The 22434-nt window shown below is 42.5% G+C and overlaps 1 protein-coding gene across 3 annotated transcripts in view; it reads right to left on the bottom strand.

Annotated features, from left to right (window-relative positions):
* The window catches only part of NEURL1 (neuralized E3 ubiquitin protein ligase 1), a 139704-nt gene that overhangs the window by 2034 nt on the left and 115236 nt on the right, over positions 1 to 22434 (bottom strand). For all 3 annotated transcript variants that reach the window (XM_058029361.1, XM_058029364.1, XM_058029362.1), the window contains exon 4: positions 12791 to 13471. In XM_058029361.1, coding sequence (XP_057885344.1) covers positions 12791 to 13471 — 681 coding nt within the window. The remainder of the gene's footprint in view (positions 1 to 12790; positions 13472 to 22434) is intronic.

Here is a 22434-nt window from a genome sequence, read left to right as displayed (position 1 = left end):
CCTTAAATATATCTCAAATCATTTAGTGCAGTTACTTCCTATGTGGTTTCATGCTCATATGTGCCACCAGTACTAGAGCCAGCCACAGGCTTGTAGCAGTAGAGGACACAGCCTGTGGAAGGGTGGGCTGGACTCCAACACAAGAATACATCCCTTTGTCAAAAAGTTGTGCAAAACTGCACTTTTCAGTAATAATAAATTTATTTGTTTATTTATTTATTTATTTATTTATTTATTGTTACTGAATAATAAATAAATACATTCAATAAATTCATGCAAAGGCACTCAAGGACTTTTCAGAAACAAACAGGACGGCCTCGCAATCAGGAAACCTTAGCTATGCTCACTGTTCTGCCTCTTTCTTATGTAGCTTTTGTCAGAGGTAGGGATAAGTCTCCAAAATGCATTTAGATCTAGGATGAACAAGGACACCTCTCCATCATTCAGGAATGTTTTCTTCACTTGCATGTCTGGATGTGATAGCTCAAGAGTGCAAATCTTCTTCAAGTTTGTTGTAGATACCCCCAGCTCCATTACTTCCTGCTCCCATTGCCCACCATCAGTATTAATGCGCTCTCTGCTAGAAAAGCCACCTCTGTCCCACAGCCTGTCTGGCACCCTCCTTCCATCTCAGTCTCCTTCTTCTGCTGTTGTAACAACACATCTCTTAAAGCCCCTTCCAGAAGGGAAAAAAAAAAACTCTACCCTCTGCAAAGATTTTGCAGGGGACTTTAATTGCTGCCAATGCAGCCTGGTTTTTGCTAAGCCACTGGTGAGACACCATCACACACGTGGCTTGAACTAAGGGGATGGTTTCCTGATGGTAAGAATCAGCTTGCCTAAGGTTTTAAAGTTTCTATTTCCCCGGCTGAGAAGACAACCAGGATAACTCGAAATGAGAACTAAAATGTTCAGACTTCTTCATGTTACCATATAAGGAGCCAGAGGCACAGAGAGTTTGGATCCACAGTGTCCTCAATGAGTTGGAGGCTATTCTCCAGAGAAAAAGCAGCAGTGGGAGGTCAGGAAAACCCCATGTGCCAGAAAGGTCCTTCAGTTCCTCTTTGCAGGGAGGCTACTGACCAAACCTGAGAGACAGGGACTGCTAGTGCCAGCTGTGGATTGTGAAAAACAGCAAAAATACAGATTCTCCTGCTCTTTTTAGCAGAACAAGACTGAGCAGTGAAAGTGCAACACAGGAACTGGGAAGGGGTCATGTTTGAGTCAAAATCTGTTTTGAGGACTGTGTATGAGAGAAGAAGAAATTAGCCTAAGCCATCAGTCCCTCAGTTTCACCCCTCTCCAAAAAAAAAGGAGCATTTTTCTTCCAGGCACAAGCTGAAGTTTAGACTCTATAAAGGGCTCTGGAGTTCTCACACTTGAGATACTGTAAAGAGCTACCTCCTTCATAACACAGATGGGAGCTGAGGCTGGAGTTCAGCTCAGTAAATAAGCAAAGAGAATGATGCATCCTCTAATGACAGCTACTAGCAAGAGCCCTTCCCCTCCAGTCTGACAGATGACCAAAGCAGAAAACTTGCCCTGTGGTAACACACACTGAGCACAGGCCCAGCAGGGCACAGGGTTCAGCTCGTTCACTGCACACACAAATATGAACACTGAGCAGCTGAACAAGTTTTTCAAGCCTTTCCTCTCCTCCCTACAGCCTGGAGGCATTTTTTTCCACTCAGCTGACACAGAGCACATTGCATTTCTAACACCAACCTGGTCATTTCATTAAAGGCAAAATAAAGGCTGTTAGGAGTGTTTCTCTTCCTGGACTAATGGGAGAATTTGGAGGTGCCCCAAGTATCACAGCGTATGAGCTGATGAAGCATGCTGGCAGCAGGGCAAATGGCCTTTCCACAGTGAAGGGAGAGCTCAGCAGTGCAGGAACCATGGTTTTCTCTGGTTGTAGCTGGTCTGAGTCCCAAAATGGCCTTACCCAAGGGCCAGCAGACACCTTGCCAATTCTTCCTTCTAATACAAGGCGCAGCTCTTGACTTTTCTCCAGCGTCAGTATAGAGCTTTGTTTAAAACAATCTGAGTTCCCTACCAGACAAGACACATTTCTCCCTTGGTGACAGAATAATCAACATAAGACATGTTACTCATGCTTTAATATATTGCTGGATGGTGTGCAGATATCATGACAAGGAGCATGGAATGAGATCATGAGCAGAGTGGAATGAGTGTGGCCAGCCTGGCTTAACTAAAACCAGATACATGAGCTCAAGGCCAAACATGCTCATTGTGTGCACAGAGCTCCCACCAAGAGCCAGCTTTCAAACCATGACTTAAAAATCTAAATAATTTCAAGTAAATCAACTTAAACATTCTTTCTCTCTCTAAAGCCCTAAGATCAATTGTCTCTGCTGCTAACTTGTCTCATGCTTGATCTCAAACACACTGGAATCACTCTTAAATAGATTTTGAATAAATTCCATTCGCTGTTTTATCTTTACAAAGTTCAATTATTGTCAAAGACCAATGCAGATTGATGCTTTGTCTACACTTCTGTCACTGCTGTGGGAGAGGTGCAAATAAATGGACCTCTCTGTCCACCACCAAGGGAGAGTATTTTATTTTCAGAAGAGCTTTACCATGGAATGTACAGACAACATCATGCCTGGATAGGCTGCCAGTATGCTAAAGGTTTGTCATTCAAAATAGTCTGGAAACAGGATCAGAAATAAATGGTATGGTGTTCAATGTGATCAAATGCAAAATGCAGCACTTCAGAGATAGTTACCTAAACACAGGATAGGGAATTAGTCCATTCTATCTGAAATACAGACATCCTACAGAAAAAAGGCCTAGAAATTGCTGGAGGTCACCAAGATGATCATAAACCAAGAATACCATCCTGTTACAAAAAGGTTGAGCCAATCCAGGGTCATGTGAGGCTGATTAAGGAGGCTGGAGACACTGTGGTATCTTTGTCCCTGGAAATACTCAAAACTCAACTGGACAAAGTCTTGTGCTACCTTGGAAGTTAGCCATGCTTTGAGCAGGAAGTTAGATTAGGCAATTCCATGGGGTCCCTTCTGACCTAAAATATTGTATGATTTTTTAAATTTTTATATGGCAAAATTTTTCACAGCCTGATGAATGAAGTAAAGAAACAATCTGTTCTTCATGAATGTTCTGGGTAAGACAAGAAATCATGGGTTCAGTCTCCTAAGGTGCTAAGGTTAGACATTATGTAGATAGTGAAGCACTGTAAAGCAATCAGACTTCTCAGAGAGACCATGGCATCTCCATCATTAGAACTCTTTCAGGACAGGAAGGTGAAGTAAGTAGTCTCTTGGGATCCCATACAGCATTTACAATTTTTATGAGAGTAGCTATCTGAATCCATAATTACCCTTTTATAAAATGTCCTGTGACCAAAATACAGCAGCTGTGGCTATCAGAGATGCTTTTGATTCTCTGTATCTATTGTGGTGAACAGGGTGATTTCCCAGAACCCTGCAATCCACTCTCCAGGGTATCTCCTGAGGCTGTCCCAACTTCCAAGCATCTCTCCTCATGGCAGCTGTCTGGGGAGAGCTGTACTGCTGGAGGACTTATAATGGTAAGAAGATCAGATACAGTTAATGCTCCCTAAAAATACAGTTTTCAATTAATTCTCCCTCTCAGTTATTTTATAAAAACATTATTTCTACATACATTTCTATAACAATAATGCAGAACTAGTTGTCTGCACTCCAGAATCATCCTTTTCCCCCTCTTTGAACCTACCTCTCCTAAACTTTGTTTTTCCTGGCTTACAGGATGCAGTCAGTGAATGTCCACTACTCTACAAGTCAGAGTTCACATAATTTGATGATCTGCAAAATTTTTATGGGCTTTCTCTACCCATAATTGTCTTGACAACTATTCCAGAAGCTTAACTAAACATTGTTCCTAAAAGACAAATTACCAGACCCTCCTTCCACAGTTTCTAGGGAAGAATAAAGTCTTGTGCAACATAGGAACTTGCCCATATGCTGAGTTTCATGTTGAGCAAATTGACAGCCCCTTCTCTTTTATAACACATTTGCTGCATAAATAGGACAGATAATAAAGATAAGGTAATTATCAATAGCAATCACAGATTTTCAATGTTGTTCCATCCATCCACAGGCCCCAGAGCTTCCAGCACACAGTAGAAAAGGTTAGTACAGCTGTTCAGGTCTGGCTGCAGCATGTTTAAGGGAGTTCAAGCCATCTCTGCACTTCTCATACATTTCAGCCTAGTGATTACTGGGTACCTGGCAGTCATAGGTATATTGTATGATGGCATCACTTAGATGCCTTTTAAACCCCTCAACATTATTTCCTTTTGTTAGGAGACAGATTGTTTAAGCATATCAGCTAAAATTCTTACCCTGTCTCAAAAACTGTTCAACACCCTTTCTCATATTTAACACTCTGAGTGTATCAGGGCCATTTATTTTGTTATCTAAACAGGATCCAGGTTCTTTCAAAAATCTGGCACAAATGTGTGTTCTGAGCTCATGTGAACATTTCTCTTAGTAGGTCTGTCCTGTAATACATGAGCTGCTCCAGAGTGAGGGGGCTGTGACGTTCCTGGCACTGGATATTGGACACCAGAGCATCCAGGTCCTCTTCAGATTTTCTGGCTTCCAGCCATGCTGCAGGAGAGCTATTCTGTCCCCCAGCCCCATCAGGTCTTGCCCAACAGGACCCTCTGAATCCATTGTGCTAAAACAAAAGAACAAAGCACCTGTTGCTGCCTGGTTGCGTGGTAGTTAAAGATCAACGATAATGTTGGGGAAGGATGTGAGCACATCCATCATTTCTGACTGCTGTAAAATACATGTATTTACACATCCATTGGTTGTGTTCCCATGGTGATAGGAACAATACTGCCCTGGCCAGAAACCAGAGCTTCCTTCCCCTTGGGCTCAATGGTTTTTGGCCAACCATGGGCTCTCAGAGCCCAGGCTCTGTGCTGCAGCTCATCTCTGCTCTCAGGTACATTAGTACCTGGTGACCCACGTCAGCTGCTGATCCATGGGCTTTTCTGCATTTAAGCATTTCCTGAAGGACTTAAAAACTGTTCTGAATAGAACAATAACACATTTTGTCCTTCACAGGCCCATGGAAACATAAAGGATTTTGCATTATGCTAAAGAAATGTCCGGAAATAGGTCAAAAAGCAGCCTGGCAGATTTTGCATGCAAAACCATAAGGTCTGTGTTTGCAGATGGGCGTCAGACAACCACTGTTTAAGGAAGTAAAAGTTAGATCCAAACCACATGGAGAACAACAGTTCAGACTTTCATGAGGAACAGAAAAGGAGTGTACTTTATGGCTTTACTGGAGCCTTGCTGTCTGCTGTGTCCAGAAGGGCAGCGGGGCACCAGCACATCCATTACCCTCCTGCAGCCACAGGCACACTCCAGCTAAGCAGGGGAAACAGGAAAGTTCCAAATGCCACAGAGGTTTTTGATTCAGCAGCTCTCACAGCCCAAACCCAGTGTGCTCCCTGGAAGCAAAGAGCACACAGCAGACTTACAGGGGATCTGTCTCAACCCGACAGGTGAAGTTCAGTGGTCACTCAGCACTTACATCCTGCAAAATCCTGAGGGCATGGAAACCATGCAATGAATGGCTGAACTGAAGTGAAAGAGTCATAGAATTGGAGCTCCACCTTTCAACCTGAGAAATTCCAGAGCAACAAAGCACCCAGGCACATGCTTACATCAAGAAGAGGTGAAAAAGGAAGCCTGGATTAAGTAGCTGAAACCACAAAAAATGAGAGTTGTTGCTTTCATCTTGTTTAAGAGAAACAAATTAAGGGTATTTGGGAGACCACAGCAAAGACAGTTCTGTGAGCAAAAGGAAAATTGCTGCCTAACCCAGCACCTCCCAGCTCTGTGCTTTTCCAGGAGGGACAGGTATAAATAGGGTGGTAGATGCATACACAAATAACTTTTCTTGGCCAGCAATCTCTGGATTTCCATGGGCACTGCTGGATGCAAAGGGATCTGACAAAGAATCAAAGAAAGAGTTTAATCTGCTATGCGATTCTCACAGTAGCCAGAATAACTAACTCACACCAAGCTAGATCAAAGAATAGGCGGATTTTATCTGTCCTCACAGACAAGCTGGAAGGCAAAGAGGCTGGTATGGAATCCCATATCCTGTATATTTACTGTAGGAAGGCAAAGGTATTATGAGAGAAGGGAAATCTACACCTCACTCACTATGAAAATCTCACTGCAGCCAGTAATTGTTTCTTATATTAATGATGACGATAGTTCCTACTTTTGTCAAGGATGATATGCAGAGGACAAGACATTTGGGAGCCCTGTGGCTGCTGCTGGATGAGATGTGTTTGCTTTCCCTAGCCTTTACCTGGATACCAGCTCACACCTCAGAGCACAGGCTGATGTCACTGACCACCTGTCCAAGTGCAGGTTAATTATGTGTCATGTGTGATGGGATCTACAGTGTGTGGTACAAAGGTGCCATGAGCAGGTATTAACACTGACATTGCTGGCACTGACCACAGGGAAGTCAAGCATTTGACTGCATCCACTTCTCCAGTTTTCCAAGGCCCAAGTTATAACTTGTTCTCTCTCACACAGCAGCTTCTCTTTGTGCTAACTCCCCCTTGAAACAATGAATATAAAACAAGAGGTGAATGGAGAGCTCTGTGCAGTGCTAGAATCAAGCCAAGCAGTTAAGGATGCTGTATTCTCTTTGCAGCTGTTTCAACTTACCATCAGTAATGTGTACTTCACTCAGAGGGAAAGCAAACCATACATGATAGGGGTATTTATGATGAGGCATCAATTAATACAAGTGGATTGCCTTCCAGGAGGCACAGAATATTAACTCTCCTCCTTCCCCCAGTCTCTAACACCATAAACTACCCTGTACCCTGCAGTGCACAGGAATTCCAGGCTGTTAAATGACACACATGTGGGCCCATTAGATCCCAATCAGCTTAAATGAGGCAATTTTCCATAAAAATCAAAACATGGAAGATGGAACTCTGGAGCATATCTAATTGAAAGTCTGTTAAAGGAAGAGATTCATTATGTGCATTTCTATGCAACAATGTCTAGGCAGTTATCAGGCTTCTCTTATGCTGTGTTTAACTCAACAATTTCTATGTCACTGTAATGAACCAAAGAGGAGAAGGATCAGAATTCCAAATGGATAATGTACTGACCCCCTCAGAGATCAGAGAGGAGGGGGTGTGATTTGCTACTGCCAAGAACTATCTTCCCTCAAGCAGGAGAGGCTTCTAAACTCAGAGCTGGAGGACCATGATCCTGGATGCTTCTCACCTGTGTGAGATACTTTTCTACAAACTCACCTACAGCCTGTGCTGTGGGCAATGTGTGTAGCAACTGCACATACCAAATAGCATTTAAATACTTTGTGTGCTCACTGCAGTAATTGTACATGCCAAGTAAGTACCTAAGTGCAACCAGAGAGGAGAAGCTTTTTGGAAGGGACGGAATCTCTGCCATTGGATGTCGGAGTCCTGTGACAGTCAAGGATCAACCACAGGATAAAAATCTCATTTACTGAGAACAAAGGCTTGGAAAGATGAGGTAAGATGCGATCATCTCCCAAGAAGTCCTACAGATTTTTAGGAGGATCAGGCCAGACAAGTGCCACAGCAGGGACAAGAGAGAATAGGAGAAGTCTCCCATGGGGACACGCTGGAGACAGTAGTTGCAGGAACAGTATCACCAAGATTAAGTAAAGGATTCTGGGACATGGAGAAAAAATTTTGTTTAGAAGGGAGAGGGCAGTCTCCAATGGCCTGTGAATCATAAGTGGTCTGTGGTGAGCTGGTCACTCACCTGGGATAGAGCAAAAGTCAAGGAAAACCAAACAGGGCAGTGTGATGAACATCACAGAAGCAAAGTAATTCCCTCTGGTAAACCATTGCTCTCTGACACCTAAGCAAGACACTACTCTGTTCATCCATGAAGTTTCAGGTCTTTTCAGTCAGCTCCAGGAAAAAGGCTGTTTTAACAAGGGCAGCACTACCAGGGCTGCTAAGTTTGACCACCAGTAAGAGTCATAATGGGCACGGCTCCGAGTAAGCCTGCCTGTGACTGGGACTGGCTGCAGCTGGCAGTCCTTCAGACTGGCACCAAGGCCACTCCAGATCAAATTTCACTGTTGATTTAAAGAGCTCTTTGCCAGCAAATTGTGTCCCACAGTACTCTGCTAAGCTAATTTCCAATTTGGTTTGTTGCCCACTGGTGTTGTCAGAAATCCCGAGGAACCGAGGACACAGAGCTGTTTTTTCTGCAAGTCCCATGTCAAATCTTTCTTACTCATCTCCTCAGTTTTGAGCACATTGTCCAATTTCAATAAAGTCTTAAAGAAGGATGCAAGCCTCAGCAACAACTGATATGTAAATATTTTTCAGTGGGCAGCTAAGAAGGAGCCCCAGCTCATGTCCATGGTAAAGGAGGTGGGAAAGTGTCCCAGGTACTGCATTTATCCAGCATGGATGTGAGTTCAGACTTGCCCACAACAAATGCTGCCTCTTGGGTTGTTTTTTTCATGCCTAGGACTGGCTCTTGGCCAGCATTAGGAGACATCCAGAAAGCTGCTATATTGTGCAGCTGTTCTGGTGGGGCTGGAGTTATTGAAGTGCATGGAAAGAAAGGACAGATAAGTTGGCAACCTGGCTTCATTAGTGTGACTGTTGATGGAACATGTTATTTCATTGCTCAAAAGAAAGCTTCAATATTATTGGAAAGGATGAAATTCGCAAGGGAAACCAAAACCACAAAAAAAAAAAAGATATTAAGGAAGTTGTTTTACTTGCTAGCAATTCAACTCTGAGACAAAAGAAAATAAAAGAATATCCCCAACCATTTGGATCCTCAAACATTAAATATATAAACTTATTGCTGTGATAGCTTCTCCAGACATGAGTCATACATTCTGAAACCTTATGGGGTCAATCAATTTAACTTCATAAATGAATTACACCACCAAAACCTGACCAAAACCAGACCATTGTATCCAGACTGGCTCATTTCAAACTTTCAGAGCTGTCAATAAAACTGTGTGAGAGCTGAAATGCTTACCAGCAAAAGCTGAGAGCAGTAAATCAAATTTAATAGGCTGATTTTGTTGACTATATAGGAATGATATCTGAAAAAACCAACCCAATCCTCAACTAATGAAATTCCTAAAGGATACACAAAGACTGTTTCACTTCTACATGTCTAATTATCTGGGTCTCTGTTTGATTGTTTTTATGTGCATAATCCCCAGAACTACTAAATTAAGACCAGCACTTAACATATAAAATATTTAGAAGGGCTTCCCTGACAAAAAAGATCTATTGCCTCCCTCAATAGCTGGTTCCCATAGTTAATTAGCCTCATTTATGTTTAATTTAAATTTGTGTCCATTTCCCAGCAGCTTGATATTTTTTATGCTATTATCTGCCACCTTAAAGTGCCCTTCTCTTTCATTTATCTTTGCTCTATGTGGTCAAGTTGCCTTTTAAACTTTTCTTTGAAACAAACTGACTTTCTTCTGCCTCCCCTTCAGATGACTGTGGCCTCTCACTGCATTATAGTGAGACTTGAGTTTAATTTATTTTACTTTTACTGGGATTGCATGAAGAATAATAGTGTTTCCGACCTCATCTTTATTTTCAGCTGTTTTATTTCTCTTACAGCAAATATATTGCCAGTATACAATGCCAGATTGATAAGAGGAAACCAGAAGCCAGAATTCTTTACTATCCAGCTAACCCCACACTGCCCTCCTCTCCTACAGAGTCCTGTAAGATCACCAGCCTGGGTAGAGATGGTCTCCCCTGATATTAGGAAATAAATGTTGTATCTCCAGCATTGTGGAATAGCTGCAGTCAGCAAATGTCAGCTTCTATGGCAAAGTCACAGGCCAGCAGAGACCTGAGCTCGCTCCTGCTCTGCATCAGGACCTACTAAATAATGTCCAGTCATGAAATACAGTCTCCAGTGATCAATACCTGGAGTCATCTTGTTCTCCAAGTCAAAACCAAACCTTCTCTAGGTGTAAGAGGGGCTGTCCATTCTCCAAACAAAACTGGAAAGCTGGAGAAGAAGCAAACCCAGCAACTTTAATTTAATTTTATAGTCAGCTGTAGTGCTGTTGTTCCTTTAACACTATATAATGTGACTTTGGTTCATCTCATAATGGTGTGCCCCAGAAACAGAATGACATCTGCTATTTAGGATAGATTTGGTACAATTATGCCTTTTGCAATATTTGTGTCTCATTTCTTTCAAGGATATGTAACTTCATTTTTTCTATTTAAACTAGAAAAAGATGACTATAAATGTCTTCTGCTGTGATATAAAGCCTGAATTACAAAAGACAGATCTCACAAAATTACTCTTGTTTGCACTCTGAAGATGGAGCATGTCATTAGAAAGATGAACACTTTACATTCTTCTTACATTTTCTAATATTATAATGACACATATTATGGCAAGCACCATAATCTGTTCCACTGCAGTGCAAACAGTGCACATCACCTCCCTAATAAAACTGCAATAGTTAGAGTTGGGAGTTCATTATTTTCTTTGCCTTCTGTCAGGATATTGCTGATCCATGTAATTACTGCAGTTGCAGAGATGCTGTTGGGACAGCATCAGTGCTTTTCTCTGGGCAGTTGTACTACACTCATGTTGTACTGATACTGGGACTGCACTGCTCCCTGCTCCCAGCATTGTTATACTGGAAATATAGCTATGAAAAGCTCTATTTGTGTTTTAATACCTGTTAAAAATTACAGACAAGCTCCAATTCCAGAGCATTTAACTTGGAGATAACAGCTTGCTGCCCAAGCTGATATGGATAAAGTTGTACACTCAACAGGGTCCTACCCTTTCCTTGAGATAGGCAAGGTCAGCAAGTCCAGATCTTTTCACTTACATCTCACTAAGGAACAATAGCCCATTTTCAGGTTCTTTTCCAGCGATCAAGGCTAGAAAAGCCTGTCATGGTCATAAACCCAAGAAGTGAAGGGTTTTCCAACTCTGCACATTTAATTTCATGCATACAAGTGTAGATTTATCTAAAACACGCACTGGGGATGTTCTGGTTTGGGCTGAACTTGTGATAAGCAGGGAGAACATTTGCAGGGCATGCATAGCAGGAGGTTTACACAGGAGATCTGTGCTCATGTCCATGCTCTGTCAAACTCAGTATGAGGATGTGATTCTGTCCCTCTGGGGAGACACATCCTTGCTGCCCTGTTTCAGAGCTCATTGCAAACAGGCTCCTTGCTCTGTGCCAAACTGCCAGAATCAGTGATCTCATACGAAAGGAAGCACTGGTTGATGATTTAGTTTCACCAGCAACTCAATGACCTAAGTATGTTTTCCTTCTAACATACACAGGAGCATTTAATCTCCTGCTTTACTGGGCTCTGTTTGACTTCACCTACCATTATCACAATGACATGCTGGTGGAGAGCAGAGCAAACCACGGATTATGTACAGTACCCACATCAAATGTAATCAGGCTGAATTAGCAGGGATTGAGTCTTGGGCTCCTGGAAATAAATTGCAGTATTACATTTGTCTTCTGTGAGCCTTTAACAGCCACAAAACACTCACAGCAGAGGCCTGTGGTCAACTTCAAACAAATTATACAAGGCATTTCATACTGTGATTAAGGTGAACTGGACCCTGCAGACAGATGTGTGTGTGTTCACAATTTATCTTCAAATACTGTCTATAAATCCTTAAAAAAGGAGGTGTTTGTTGGCTCTTGAGTTTGATGGAGAGGCAGGTTGTTGGAGGTTTTTTTTGCTGTTAGGTATGAGGAGGATTTAAAGCAAAATGGAATATAAGTATACTTAAAGTTATACAACAGTATAAACAGAAAGGAGCATTTTTTAGTCTTCATTTATAGGGGTACTGGGGATTACATCATGTTCTCAGAATCCATCTTTTACTGTCTGACACTGATAGAGCAGAACCATGATATGGTATCAATTAATGATTGAACACATCCTATACTTGGTCTAAAACACACACACGAGAAAGTAAATTTGATCCTGAGAAATGATATTTCAAAGCTTCCCCCTCCACGCCTTCCAACTGTGACTTGAAGCATTTCAATGAAGTATGTCAGCTAAAAGAGCTGAAAACACAGCAAAAATACCAAGAGGCCAGCTCTTCAGAGGTCTCTCAACCTGTGTGAGCTACACTGCCTTAAAAAGGGCTGGAGGACAAGGAAACCTTTCTCCAGTTGAGATGGTCAGTGCCATGCTCAGTGAAGCACAGAGTTTCCTCTCTGCTTGCTGGCTTGCCTCTCACATACTAGCCAGGGAAAGCAAGGGCACCCCTCTTTTGGGAGTCCATCATCCCAGATATCTAACACACAGAGAGGGGCATCAGATCTCTTTTCTCCTGCTGGCTACGCCTTACATTAGCTCAGCCCAAAGCACCTCTCCTCTGCCCTCCTTGCTTCTCTTAGGTCAGTGATGACTCATCTGTACTTTAATGGAGGTCCCTGAGGCTTAATTCATTATCTGAAAAGATCTTTGAGACCATCATGTGAAGGGTGTTACTGAAGTGCAAGGAGGTTGTCTTGTAACTCACATCCATATGCTATGTTTGTGCCTTTGCATTTCTTTTTCTTTTTATGAAAGACCTTCTTTGAAATACAAACCAAAATTTGTACCTCATCCTAGAGCAGGGAGGGAGCCATTCACTCCCTCTCCCATGATGTACCTCCCTCCTTGCTTTCTTGTGCACAAGGTTTGGAAAAAGGGGGCCCAACATACCCAGCAATCGAATTTGCATGATGGCGCCGTGTAAAACGAAGAACATCCAGAGGGGCTGGGAGCAGTCCGCGCACACCTGCATGCCAACGCCGGCGCCGTTGTGGCTCAAGTGCAGCTCACCATCGGAATTCACCATAAATCCCAGGATGTCTCCGCTCTGCAGGGGCACCAGCACTCGGCAGATGGCCCAGAACTCCTTTCGGTCAACCAGGGATTCGGGGTTGTAGGGGAGGTCGCTGGGGCGCAGGGTGCCAGGGTCGCAGGACGTCACCCCGTAGGAGAGCGTCCCTGTGCGCACAGCGTTGGACTTGTTGATTTTGACAAAAATTGTTTCGTTGATCCGAAGGGGTCTGCTGGTGAACACCAAAGTCCTCTCCTCGCGGGCGTGCTCCAGGCGGGCCACGGTCTGGTCATCCAGGATTTTGACGTGGGGTCCCCGGAGGAGGTGGAAGCGGAGGTCGCTCTCCAGCTGGGACGGGAGCAGGTGGGAGTGCTGGGAGTTGAGGGAGTTCTGCGGGATGGGGCAGGTGGTGGCCGTCACGTGGAAGGCGTCCTCCTGCAGGTTGAGGTCGCACAGGCTGACCGAGAGGCGCGTGTCCTCCGTGTCCCGCCGCAGTGAGGGCCGGCGGATGGCCGTGAAGGAGCGAGGCCGCAGGCAGTCGGGAGGGATGATTTCACTGTCTGTGGGAGAAAGGAAACAAAAAAGGGTCACTTTCCGAGAAAATAAAAATGTCCAGGAGCTTGAAAAAATATGGGTTTGCTCAATATGTTTAAAAGGGAGACTCCGAGACCTGCTGCCATTAATACATTTTCCCCTTTGAAATATGGGAGCAGAGTATCATAAAATGTATTTGCAATCAATTGCTGTTCTTGTACTTTCCCCACCAGCAACAACATTTCCAGCTTCTGAGCAGGCAGACTCAAAATCAATGGCAAGAATTGCCCAAGGGAGGCTCTCCTTGGAGAGGGAAAGCAGAGGAAAAATATCTGAAATACACCCTCAACATATCAATCAATATCTATGCAGGCTCTCTTTCATGCCCTCTTTATTGTCTACAGTAATTCTCACAGACTTACAAAATAAATATCTAGCTACAATTTTTTTTTTTATTTTAAAGAAATTGTTATGTTCAGCTCTATATTATTTATCACCATATGAAATTTAATGAATATTTCTGTCTATAGCTAATCATTAGTGTTCTGGTTCTCAGTGCAGAGCAGTACAGACATGAATTTTACAGTGCAGAATTTGAGAATATGCCAGGTTTTAGAAACACAATACAATCATTTATTATATCCAACCCAAATAATTAAAATTCAAATCCACAGATATATAACTAAGAAAAATGATGCTCAGACATTCAAATCCACCAGTGGAAACAAAATTGAACCTTATTTTCTTTTTTAGTATCACCTGCTGCTTCAAGAACTAATCAATATTTTTTTCCTGAGGAACATACTCCCCCGTCTTTAATACTGAAATTACTTATATTTACTACATCCTTAGCCGTGCTGTTGTCTTAGAAATTTGAAAGAACAATATACTGAAAAAAACCGCCTTCATTAAAAAATTATAAAGAAAGCTGAGATAATGCAAAAATTTATTTTTATGTCCAACTTTCTGTGAAAATTGAGTATGTGGAAACTTTTGGGATGGTGTAAGAAGCTGTGACCCAATTGGACTGAAGTCTGTTGTGGCTTTGAGCCCAGGTCCAAATAGCAGGAGGTGACACCACCCCACACAACACAAGACACACACTAGACCCCAGCGTGGGACGTGCTACAAACACAGCACAAGGTGGAACAAGGGGAAGAGGCAAAGTTGTCCCTAAAGCACATGCTAGGCCCTTGAAGTGGACACCTCTTCCACCCACATATCCTTGGGGTTTTCTTTATGACAATAAAGAGCAGGACACCAGGTTATCTGAGGATTTTCCCAGTGGGATGTACTGTCTCCCAGTACACCACAGTAGTAGCTCTGTACTGGTATGCCAAGGAATAATGCCAGCTACTGAGTAACCAACATCTCCTGCAATATCTGTGGTCTGACTAACAGCCTTTCCTGTCCTCCTCTTCTGGGAGTCCTGACAAGAGCACACCCACACAAGGTTTGGCTTCAGTAGAGCTCTTTGCTTTGCTTAAACTGGATTATTCCAGGCTCCTCTTTAAATAAACTGCTATTACAAGGGAAGTAGAGTCCTAAAATAAAAATGGGCTTTGTTTCTCATATTTGATTTTTTGCATACTGATATTTCAGCCTCTCAGAAGTTAATTGAAGAAAAGGAGGAATAAATAAGATCAGAAATTACCCCAAGTAATCTAGAAGTGGGTCGCATTAATGGGCTAGCATTTGCATTCCAAGTGCTCCTGCTGGATAGCACTGGACTTATTTTATCCTCCTATAGCTGGAAACCTACATAGGAGAACAAATTAATACTGGCAGCTGATGACAATCCTTTTGTGTAGGTGAATGGATAGAGACCTTTCTGAATAGGAACAGAAGGTCCTCTCTATTTTATTCCCTGTAACCATACATGTGCAGCCTGGCTGACAACTGTGATGTGTGGGTAGCTTGCAGCCAGGGTTTTGAAACAGCTTGTTTTCCACCAGGATGCTTGCATTTCCCTTTGGCTGCTGGACAGAATATCTTTTTCCATCTGAAAAGAGGTTAAGAGAGATGGAGTTCTGCAGACAAGACACATGGCAGTGATAGCAAACCAAGGTTACATATCCAACTGTTTTACTTAAATCCCTCAGTAGCTCAGATGCATGGCCACCTAAGGAATAAAATGTCTCTAGCATATAGAAGTGACTGTGACACTTAGTTCATTAATGTTTTCAAATAACCATGGAAGAAAGGATTGCAGTTTACTGGCTTCTGAAGTATGTTTGTGAAAATTTAGAGATGAGTCTCTAAGAGATGCTGGCCTGCATTGCAAAATATCCAGCCAAAGGAAAAAAAATCCCATTGAATATAAATCAAAACAAAAGTGGGATTCATCTTTTGGGGTAGTAGGTAGGTTGGAAGAAATGTGGAATGCCATTTACCCACAATAACTGATGATGGCCAAGGGCTGTGAAAGAACAGATCTGGTGAAATGTGGAACAAATGAGATGACTTTGACCACTTTCTTTCAGAAGAAGATGCCCAGGAATTAGTTGTTTTCTTCCTTTAAAGCTTCAGTTCTCACTTTTTAAACACAGACCAAACTAGTCACACTGAAAACAGATTTAATGTTCATGCTGGAGTGGCCCCATAACACCGCCTTAGCCCTGCAGAACATTTACAAGTGATTTTTAATGCCTACACAGGAGAGACTCCTTTGTTCAGGAGCATTTACATTTACAGAGGCAAATCTGGGGGACACATCAAAAAGACTGAAAGACTTCATGTGATGAGCCTACAAGACACAAAATGGGTCCAACAGCCTATTACCAAGGACCACCCAGCTTCAGTCTGAAGAATTTAGAAATCATTCATCTCGTCATTAAACATCCAAGGCTATAAAACTTCTTGTATAAGACACTTGGCAGTGTTACTTTGGGAAAAATCAATTGATGAGAGATCTCCTTGGGTGAGAATAGATGGACTTGTGAAGAGCAGAGCTGTCCCCAAGCCACCAGAGCAAGCATTAACACCACCAGCAGCTGGCCCTGACCATGGCAGCTCAGTGGAGCTGGCTGACCAGGTAGCTTTCCAGAGAGGTTTTGCTGAGCTCTGCATCAGTGAAGTTATGATGTTATTTCTGGATTTTGAGACTTATAGTTTCTGGTAGCAGTACACACAAAGCCAAAGTGGAAAGGATTTCTACTAAATACAGATTTTCTGCTCCTCAGTTGGAGAATCTGAGACACTGAATTTAAAGGATGTCTATCTTTACAAATGACTTTGTATTTTTTTCTAGATTTGTTTAAGAAAAAGGTAAGGAGGAGTAATTCATTTATCTAAATAGAAATAAGGGCACTTGAGCAGTTCAGCCGCTTTCTGTTTTCTTCTCCTCTTCAGTGGGGTTCATCTGCAAAATTTAGATTCCCAGCAGCTGATTCCTTACACAGAAAAATAATTTCAAGTATCTTCCTCATGCGAGAGGTTTCAAAGCTTTCCATTTTCCTGCTCAGAGGGCATGGAAGAGCTTCCCACTTTGTGCAAGCTCAACGCAACTGCAGCAACTCTCTAAAACAGCTTATACAAGGAGCTGGTGAGCAGACAGATGCACCTGAAATCACTGCACTCTCTAAAACAGCTTATACAAGGAGCTGGTGAGCAGACAGATGCACCTGAAATCACTGCACTCAGATCAAAAGTATTTCACTACCACCTTTCTTTTGAGCCACTGCCAAATGTTGTCTTGTCAAAATAATTTATTTCCTTAAACATGTGTTATGTTAATATGTAGAATACATACATTATCTCTATAATATATAGAGATCACATACATGCAAATTGAATACACCAGCATGCACAGATCATCTCAGCCCCACACATGTCCAAAGGGAATGTGTTGCTGTCGGACTGTCAAATCACCATTTGCCTCCTTTTTTTTTTTCTTTTTTCAGTACTGTCTGTTACTGCCTGAAGGCTTAACTTTCCAAGGTCATGAGCAGCCAGTATTCCTACACCTGTAAAGGATCTAAGACAGCAGAGCAAACTCAGCTGGATGCACACACAGGCTGGAAACTCAGACTTGTGTTTAACTACAGCTCAAGGGACACAGACCTCTTCTTGATCCGTTTCCTGAGATTGGTACAATCCTATGGCCTCCATGAATTGTAATTTTGTAATTCTTCAGAGTATGAGGTCTGCAACCAGTCACCAGAATGAGCTATGGAACACCTAGTGTAAATAAACCAACTGTGACTCTTACTACTACAAAAAAAAAAACCTTTTAATTTGGGGACTCAGACCATTCTGTGAGAACCTTAAGAATATAGTCCATTTCTAATGGTCCTCCCTCCCTTCCAGAAGAGAGAACGCTGAGAAGTCAAGGAAGCGCTTGGTGACTCCTTGCATCTGGAGAACATTTCTGTCCCTAGCTACTAAACCAAGAGTAAAAAATTAGCAAGGCCAGAATTTTGCTGGCATGATACCTCCCTTTCCATATGAAAACTCATGGTTTTCCTTCCTTCTGTTCTTTGCTTTACTTTTCACAAGTGCATTTTTCTTGTCTTAATCCTTCACTTCACTGGGTAATGGTATTTTCAGTAAGTACTGGTGCTCATGGTATAATTTCCACAACCAAGCAACCTCAGGGGTACTGAGCTACCAAAATACACATTGAAATCAGAGGCCCCTGCAAAAATATTCTGTGTAAACCTGCACCTGCAAAAGGATGTATACTGTACTGTTCCACCACCCTGGAGTGGCTGCATTCCCACTCAGGAGTGCAGATGAAGGCTCTTTTTCCCACCATCAGCTCTACCTGCCACAAGGAGTTACCCAGGGAGGGCAGCTGCCCTTCCTTGCAGTGTAACCTGTAACCTTGCAGTGCCTCCTCTGTGGTCTGCATGCACCAAAGAGTCCATTTGGCAGGATTCTGTCGTTGCAGAGAGAGGTATTTGAAACATGAGGCAGAGGTACCACGCTGTAAAACAGCATCACACTCAAGGGCAATTGGGGAAAGCAACCAGTTGTAAGACAAGAAATAAACCTGTGTTTCTGGGACCCTTCTGTGGCTCCCAGGCTCCAGCTGCCCACCATGGCAGTGCATTATCAATCTCAGCTCAGCTGCCCTGTGCTGTGCTGTGGCACTCACTGCTCCCTTGCTGGCTCAGTCCTGGCAAGCTGATGTGCACTGCTGGGGGCTGCCATGCCACAGTGCAGAGTGGCCAGAAGAATGTCTGTATGTTGTTTATAGCTCAACTTATTATGTACTTTAAGGTGACTGAGGATTGAAAATGTGGTAAAATGGAAGCAACTTATATTCTCATTTATCTCTCCTAAAATAAGTATGGAGATCAGTGCAACTGGTGGCAAGGAGTAATACCTGTTCTCAAACTCCTTTGGTTGCCAGCTTGCCTGATGTGTGTATGGCATTCAGCCCACAGCATCACCTCCAGTGGGAAGAAGAAAAGCATTTGTGACTGGGTCTAGGAAGAGAAGGATCATTCTGTAGCCCTGGGTTCAAAACCCACCAAAATTAATGGGTAACTGGAAGAAGATTTTCATAGTGCCTGCTGTACTCATGGTGTGAAGACATCCTCATCACCATGGGATTCTTTGCTCTAGGCTCCCTCAGTTTCTGCCATGTGCATCCTAACTGCTTTGTTGTAGCAGGAGGAGCTCTGCAAGCAGGAGAGTAAAAATCATCCTTACTTAAAATAAACACAGGAGAAAAACAGAAGTGAAGAATGCTGAGGCCCTGCTCACAGTCATTAAGAGGCAAAGCTCCACTCACAGAGCATGTCTAAAGTGCTTTTCCCTGCTGGCCGTGTGAGAGGAGATACTTATAAAACTATTTGTTTTTCTGCAAACTCTTACTCTCCCTGTGAGGTCTGGAGAGGAGGCTGGGATCTGCCACGCTCAGCATAATGCTGCAGAGACCCACGCTCTTGGACAGGTCCTCCTGCTCTGATGCTGCACACAGGTTCTCCCCTCACTGCTTGTGCTGTTAAATGGTGAATTTATATAACCCCAGACCACTCCATTGTGTTTATTTCTCATAAACCATCAGGCGCCAGAATGCAGCTTCTCGGACCATACAATGAAACCACTTCCAGATCATTACTGTAGCATGTGGGAGGCAAATGTTTAAAATCCCTCAAAGGAATGATTCAGACTAAAAACCTCTTCTGCCATATACTTAGGAATTCACTTTTACAAAGTACATTTCTCTTTATGAACAACTGAGAAATCAAACTGCCTGAGTTATTGCCTCTGATCAACCATTCCATATTGAAAACACCCACATCAAATCAAGGACATCAGTCAAAATCTACTTACACAATATCTTGCTATGTGCATTTCATTGCTTCATTGACAGCATAAATATCCCATTTCAAATGGAGGTGCTCCCATTTGCTCTCACTGCTCTGGCTCCTCTCTTTGCAAAACTACAGCCAACAGACACTACCACTTGTACCAGCTATTTATGGAAGATGCCAGGCTGCTCTTTAAGAGACAGTAAAATCTGCTCTGGGGCAAACTGCACCTGAGATCACAACCCAGCTGCCGGGCTCTGCAGCTGAAGACACTCCTCACCATGTAAACAGAAAGTATATATAAGGGGTGAGTGGCAGGCAGGAAGAATTAGTGCTCTTATTTTATAGACTGGAAACTGTGGGATGGATTGAGCAGTCCGGAGGGCTCCGGCAGAACTCTTAAGTGAAGCCCCTTAGGGTTTAGCTCAGTGCACAACAAAACCACTCCATTTTCCATGGTAAACCTTCTCATTTCCTAATTCTTCATCAATGCATTATTCTTGCATTATTCTCTATCTGCTGCTCCTCTGCTTCTGTATGCAGGTTGCTCTTCTCACCTCAAAAGTCAACTTACATTGGATTCCTCATCCACTACAGATCCCAGTGGCCAACATGGAAGCCACCATTCCAGAATTTCTCCTTCCCCAACAGGCCAATTTGGTGACTCTCTGCACAGTCAGTGGAGAACACACACACATTTCATGTGCATCCACGTGGGAAAAGCAGGAGTTAATTGCTACAAGCAAATATTGGCTTCCTGCCCACTGCAGCCTGGGAGGCAAATTACCTGGTTTTTCATATCAGCCATTATCACTGCAGGAGTAGCAGGTATGTAAATCACCTGAGTCCATTTGTGTGCCTGTGACCAACAGTCCTAATCAACTTCCTGGCAAGACATTCAAATATTTTTTTTCCAATACTGATGGAAGTATTTGAGCGAATTTCTATAATAACCAAGGGGCAGAAGTCAAAGCTCAAGCCAAGGGTTACAAAGAGTCCAAAGCCAAAGTTCTTCTGTGGGAGAAATAATTCATATTTACACTAAAAATTGTCACAAAAATTTAAAGTTGGTTTACAAAAGAAAGCAGATCATTCATCCTGTGGAACCAATTGCAAAGCTACAAACATCTGCCACTTTAACAGAAATGACTGGAAATCAACAATGTTTTTGTTCATCTCCCTGGACTCATCTTTGCTTTGTGATTTATCCATTTACTTGGATAAAAATCAGCATTTCTTTACAGGCATTTTGGGAGATATTGAGCACTACAACTATTTGGTTTGCATGACTCAGTTTTGGAGAGGTGATAAAAAATGGGATGGAAGAGAATAAACCTAGTCTTTAGTTGTTACCAACAGCTAGGTCTTTGATAAATTCATTGTGCGGATCTGTTGGCTTCCTGTGGCCATTTAGCACCAAATCCTGCTTTGGGGTAATGGTGTTTTTATACCACCAGGCAGCTGGTGTCCTGGTAAATGAATCTCAGGAAAACCCCTGGGACCTGTTCACTTTTCCAAGAACACAAATATGACCTTGGTTTGCTGTGACTATCACAGATTTCTTGCCATGGGTTGTCAATGTTGTACCAATGGTACAGACAAAATATCATAGCAAAACAAAACAGAAAAAAAAAACAAACAAGCAATCTGGATTCTAAAAGGATGTGAGCTCATGTGCTGCCAGTTTCCAAGCTGAAATAAAAATCCCTGAGCTTTAGAGAATTCTGGCTGTTTTTAAGCCAGAGTGAGCAACTGCAGTTCCCAGGCCAGCTTAGTAATTGAACTGATCATCTGCATATTCTTCAATAAAATCCAAGGAATGATAGCATACAGTCTTATACATGGATCAATAAATTTTAGTTTGGGGTGTTTATTATCTAATAAAGTTCTCTGAACCAGTCTTCTTTATAACAAATATTCATACAATACTGCCTAACATCTGTAACCATGTCAAATTGATTTGCACATGTGAAACAGCACCAAGAGCATAACTCCCCTCATAAAACTGAAATAAATTACTGCTGCTGTCCTCAGAAAATATGAATGTTCTGAAAGAGTCTGACAGTAGGTTATGGAGAACAAACTTCCATATGTGTGTTACATTTTGCATTTGTTTTCTTTTCTACAAAAGCTGATGCTCATAAAGAGTCTGTAGGGTATTGGCAACATCTGTGTTACCAGCAACACATTTGAGTTTCATTCAGGCATTTCATTCAGGGAAAATTCATCCTCCCCAGCCAGCAGTTCTGAAGACTGACAAACATCCTTCAGGTTGAAGATGTGCCTATCCACTACCACAAGCCACTTTTGGATATTGGCTCCTCCTGGTCTGATTCCCTTTATTGTGTTCATGGGTTTCCTAACTTCCCTTAAAGTCAGAGAAATATGATTTGAACAGAAACCACATGCCCTGGGTTTTGTGGAGACAACCTAGATCCTGTTATTCACCCCTAAATCCACCCCTGACTAACACATGAAGTCTCTGAACCTCACTCCACTCCAATCAATGATTTTCACCTCCATGGCCCAGGCCTCCTCCATGATCAATTATTATTATCCCTCTTGGAAACCACAGAAAAACAATCATCACTTTTAGGACCATGCCAATATTATTTTAATCTCAGTCCTGCCTCTCTCTGTAGGGTGACCCACATTTCCCTTCCATTTCCTTTGACTATTTCTATAGATGGAAAGCCTTTTTCACTTCTTTTAATTACCTGTAATAG

The sequence above is a fragment of the Melospiza georgiana genome, chromosome 8 (assembly GCF_028018845.1).
Source record: "Melospiza georgiana isolate bMelGeo1 chromosome 8, bMelGeo1.pri, whole genome shotgun sequence".
In the NCBI taxonomy this organism is placed as follows: Eukaryota; Metazoa; Chordata; class Aves; order Passeriformes; family Passerellidae; genus Melospiza; species Melospiza georgiana.
This window is presented reverse-complemented; position numbering and strand designations above follow the sequence as displayed.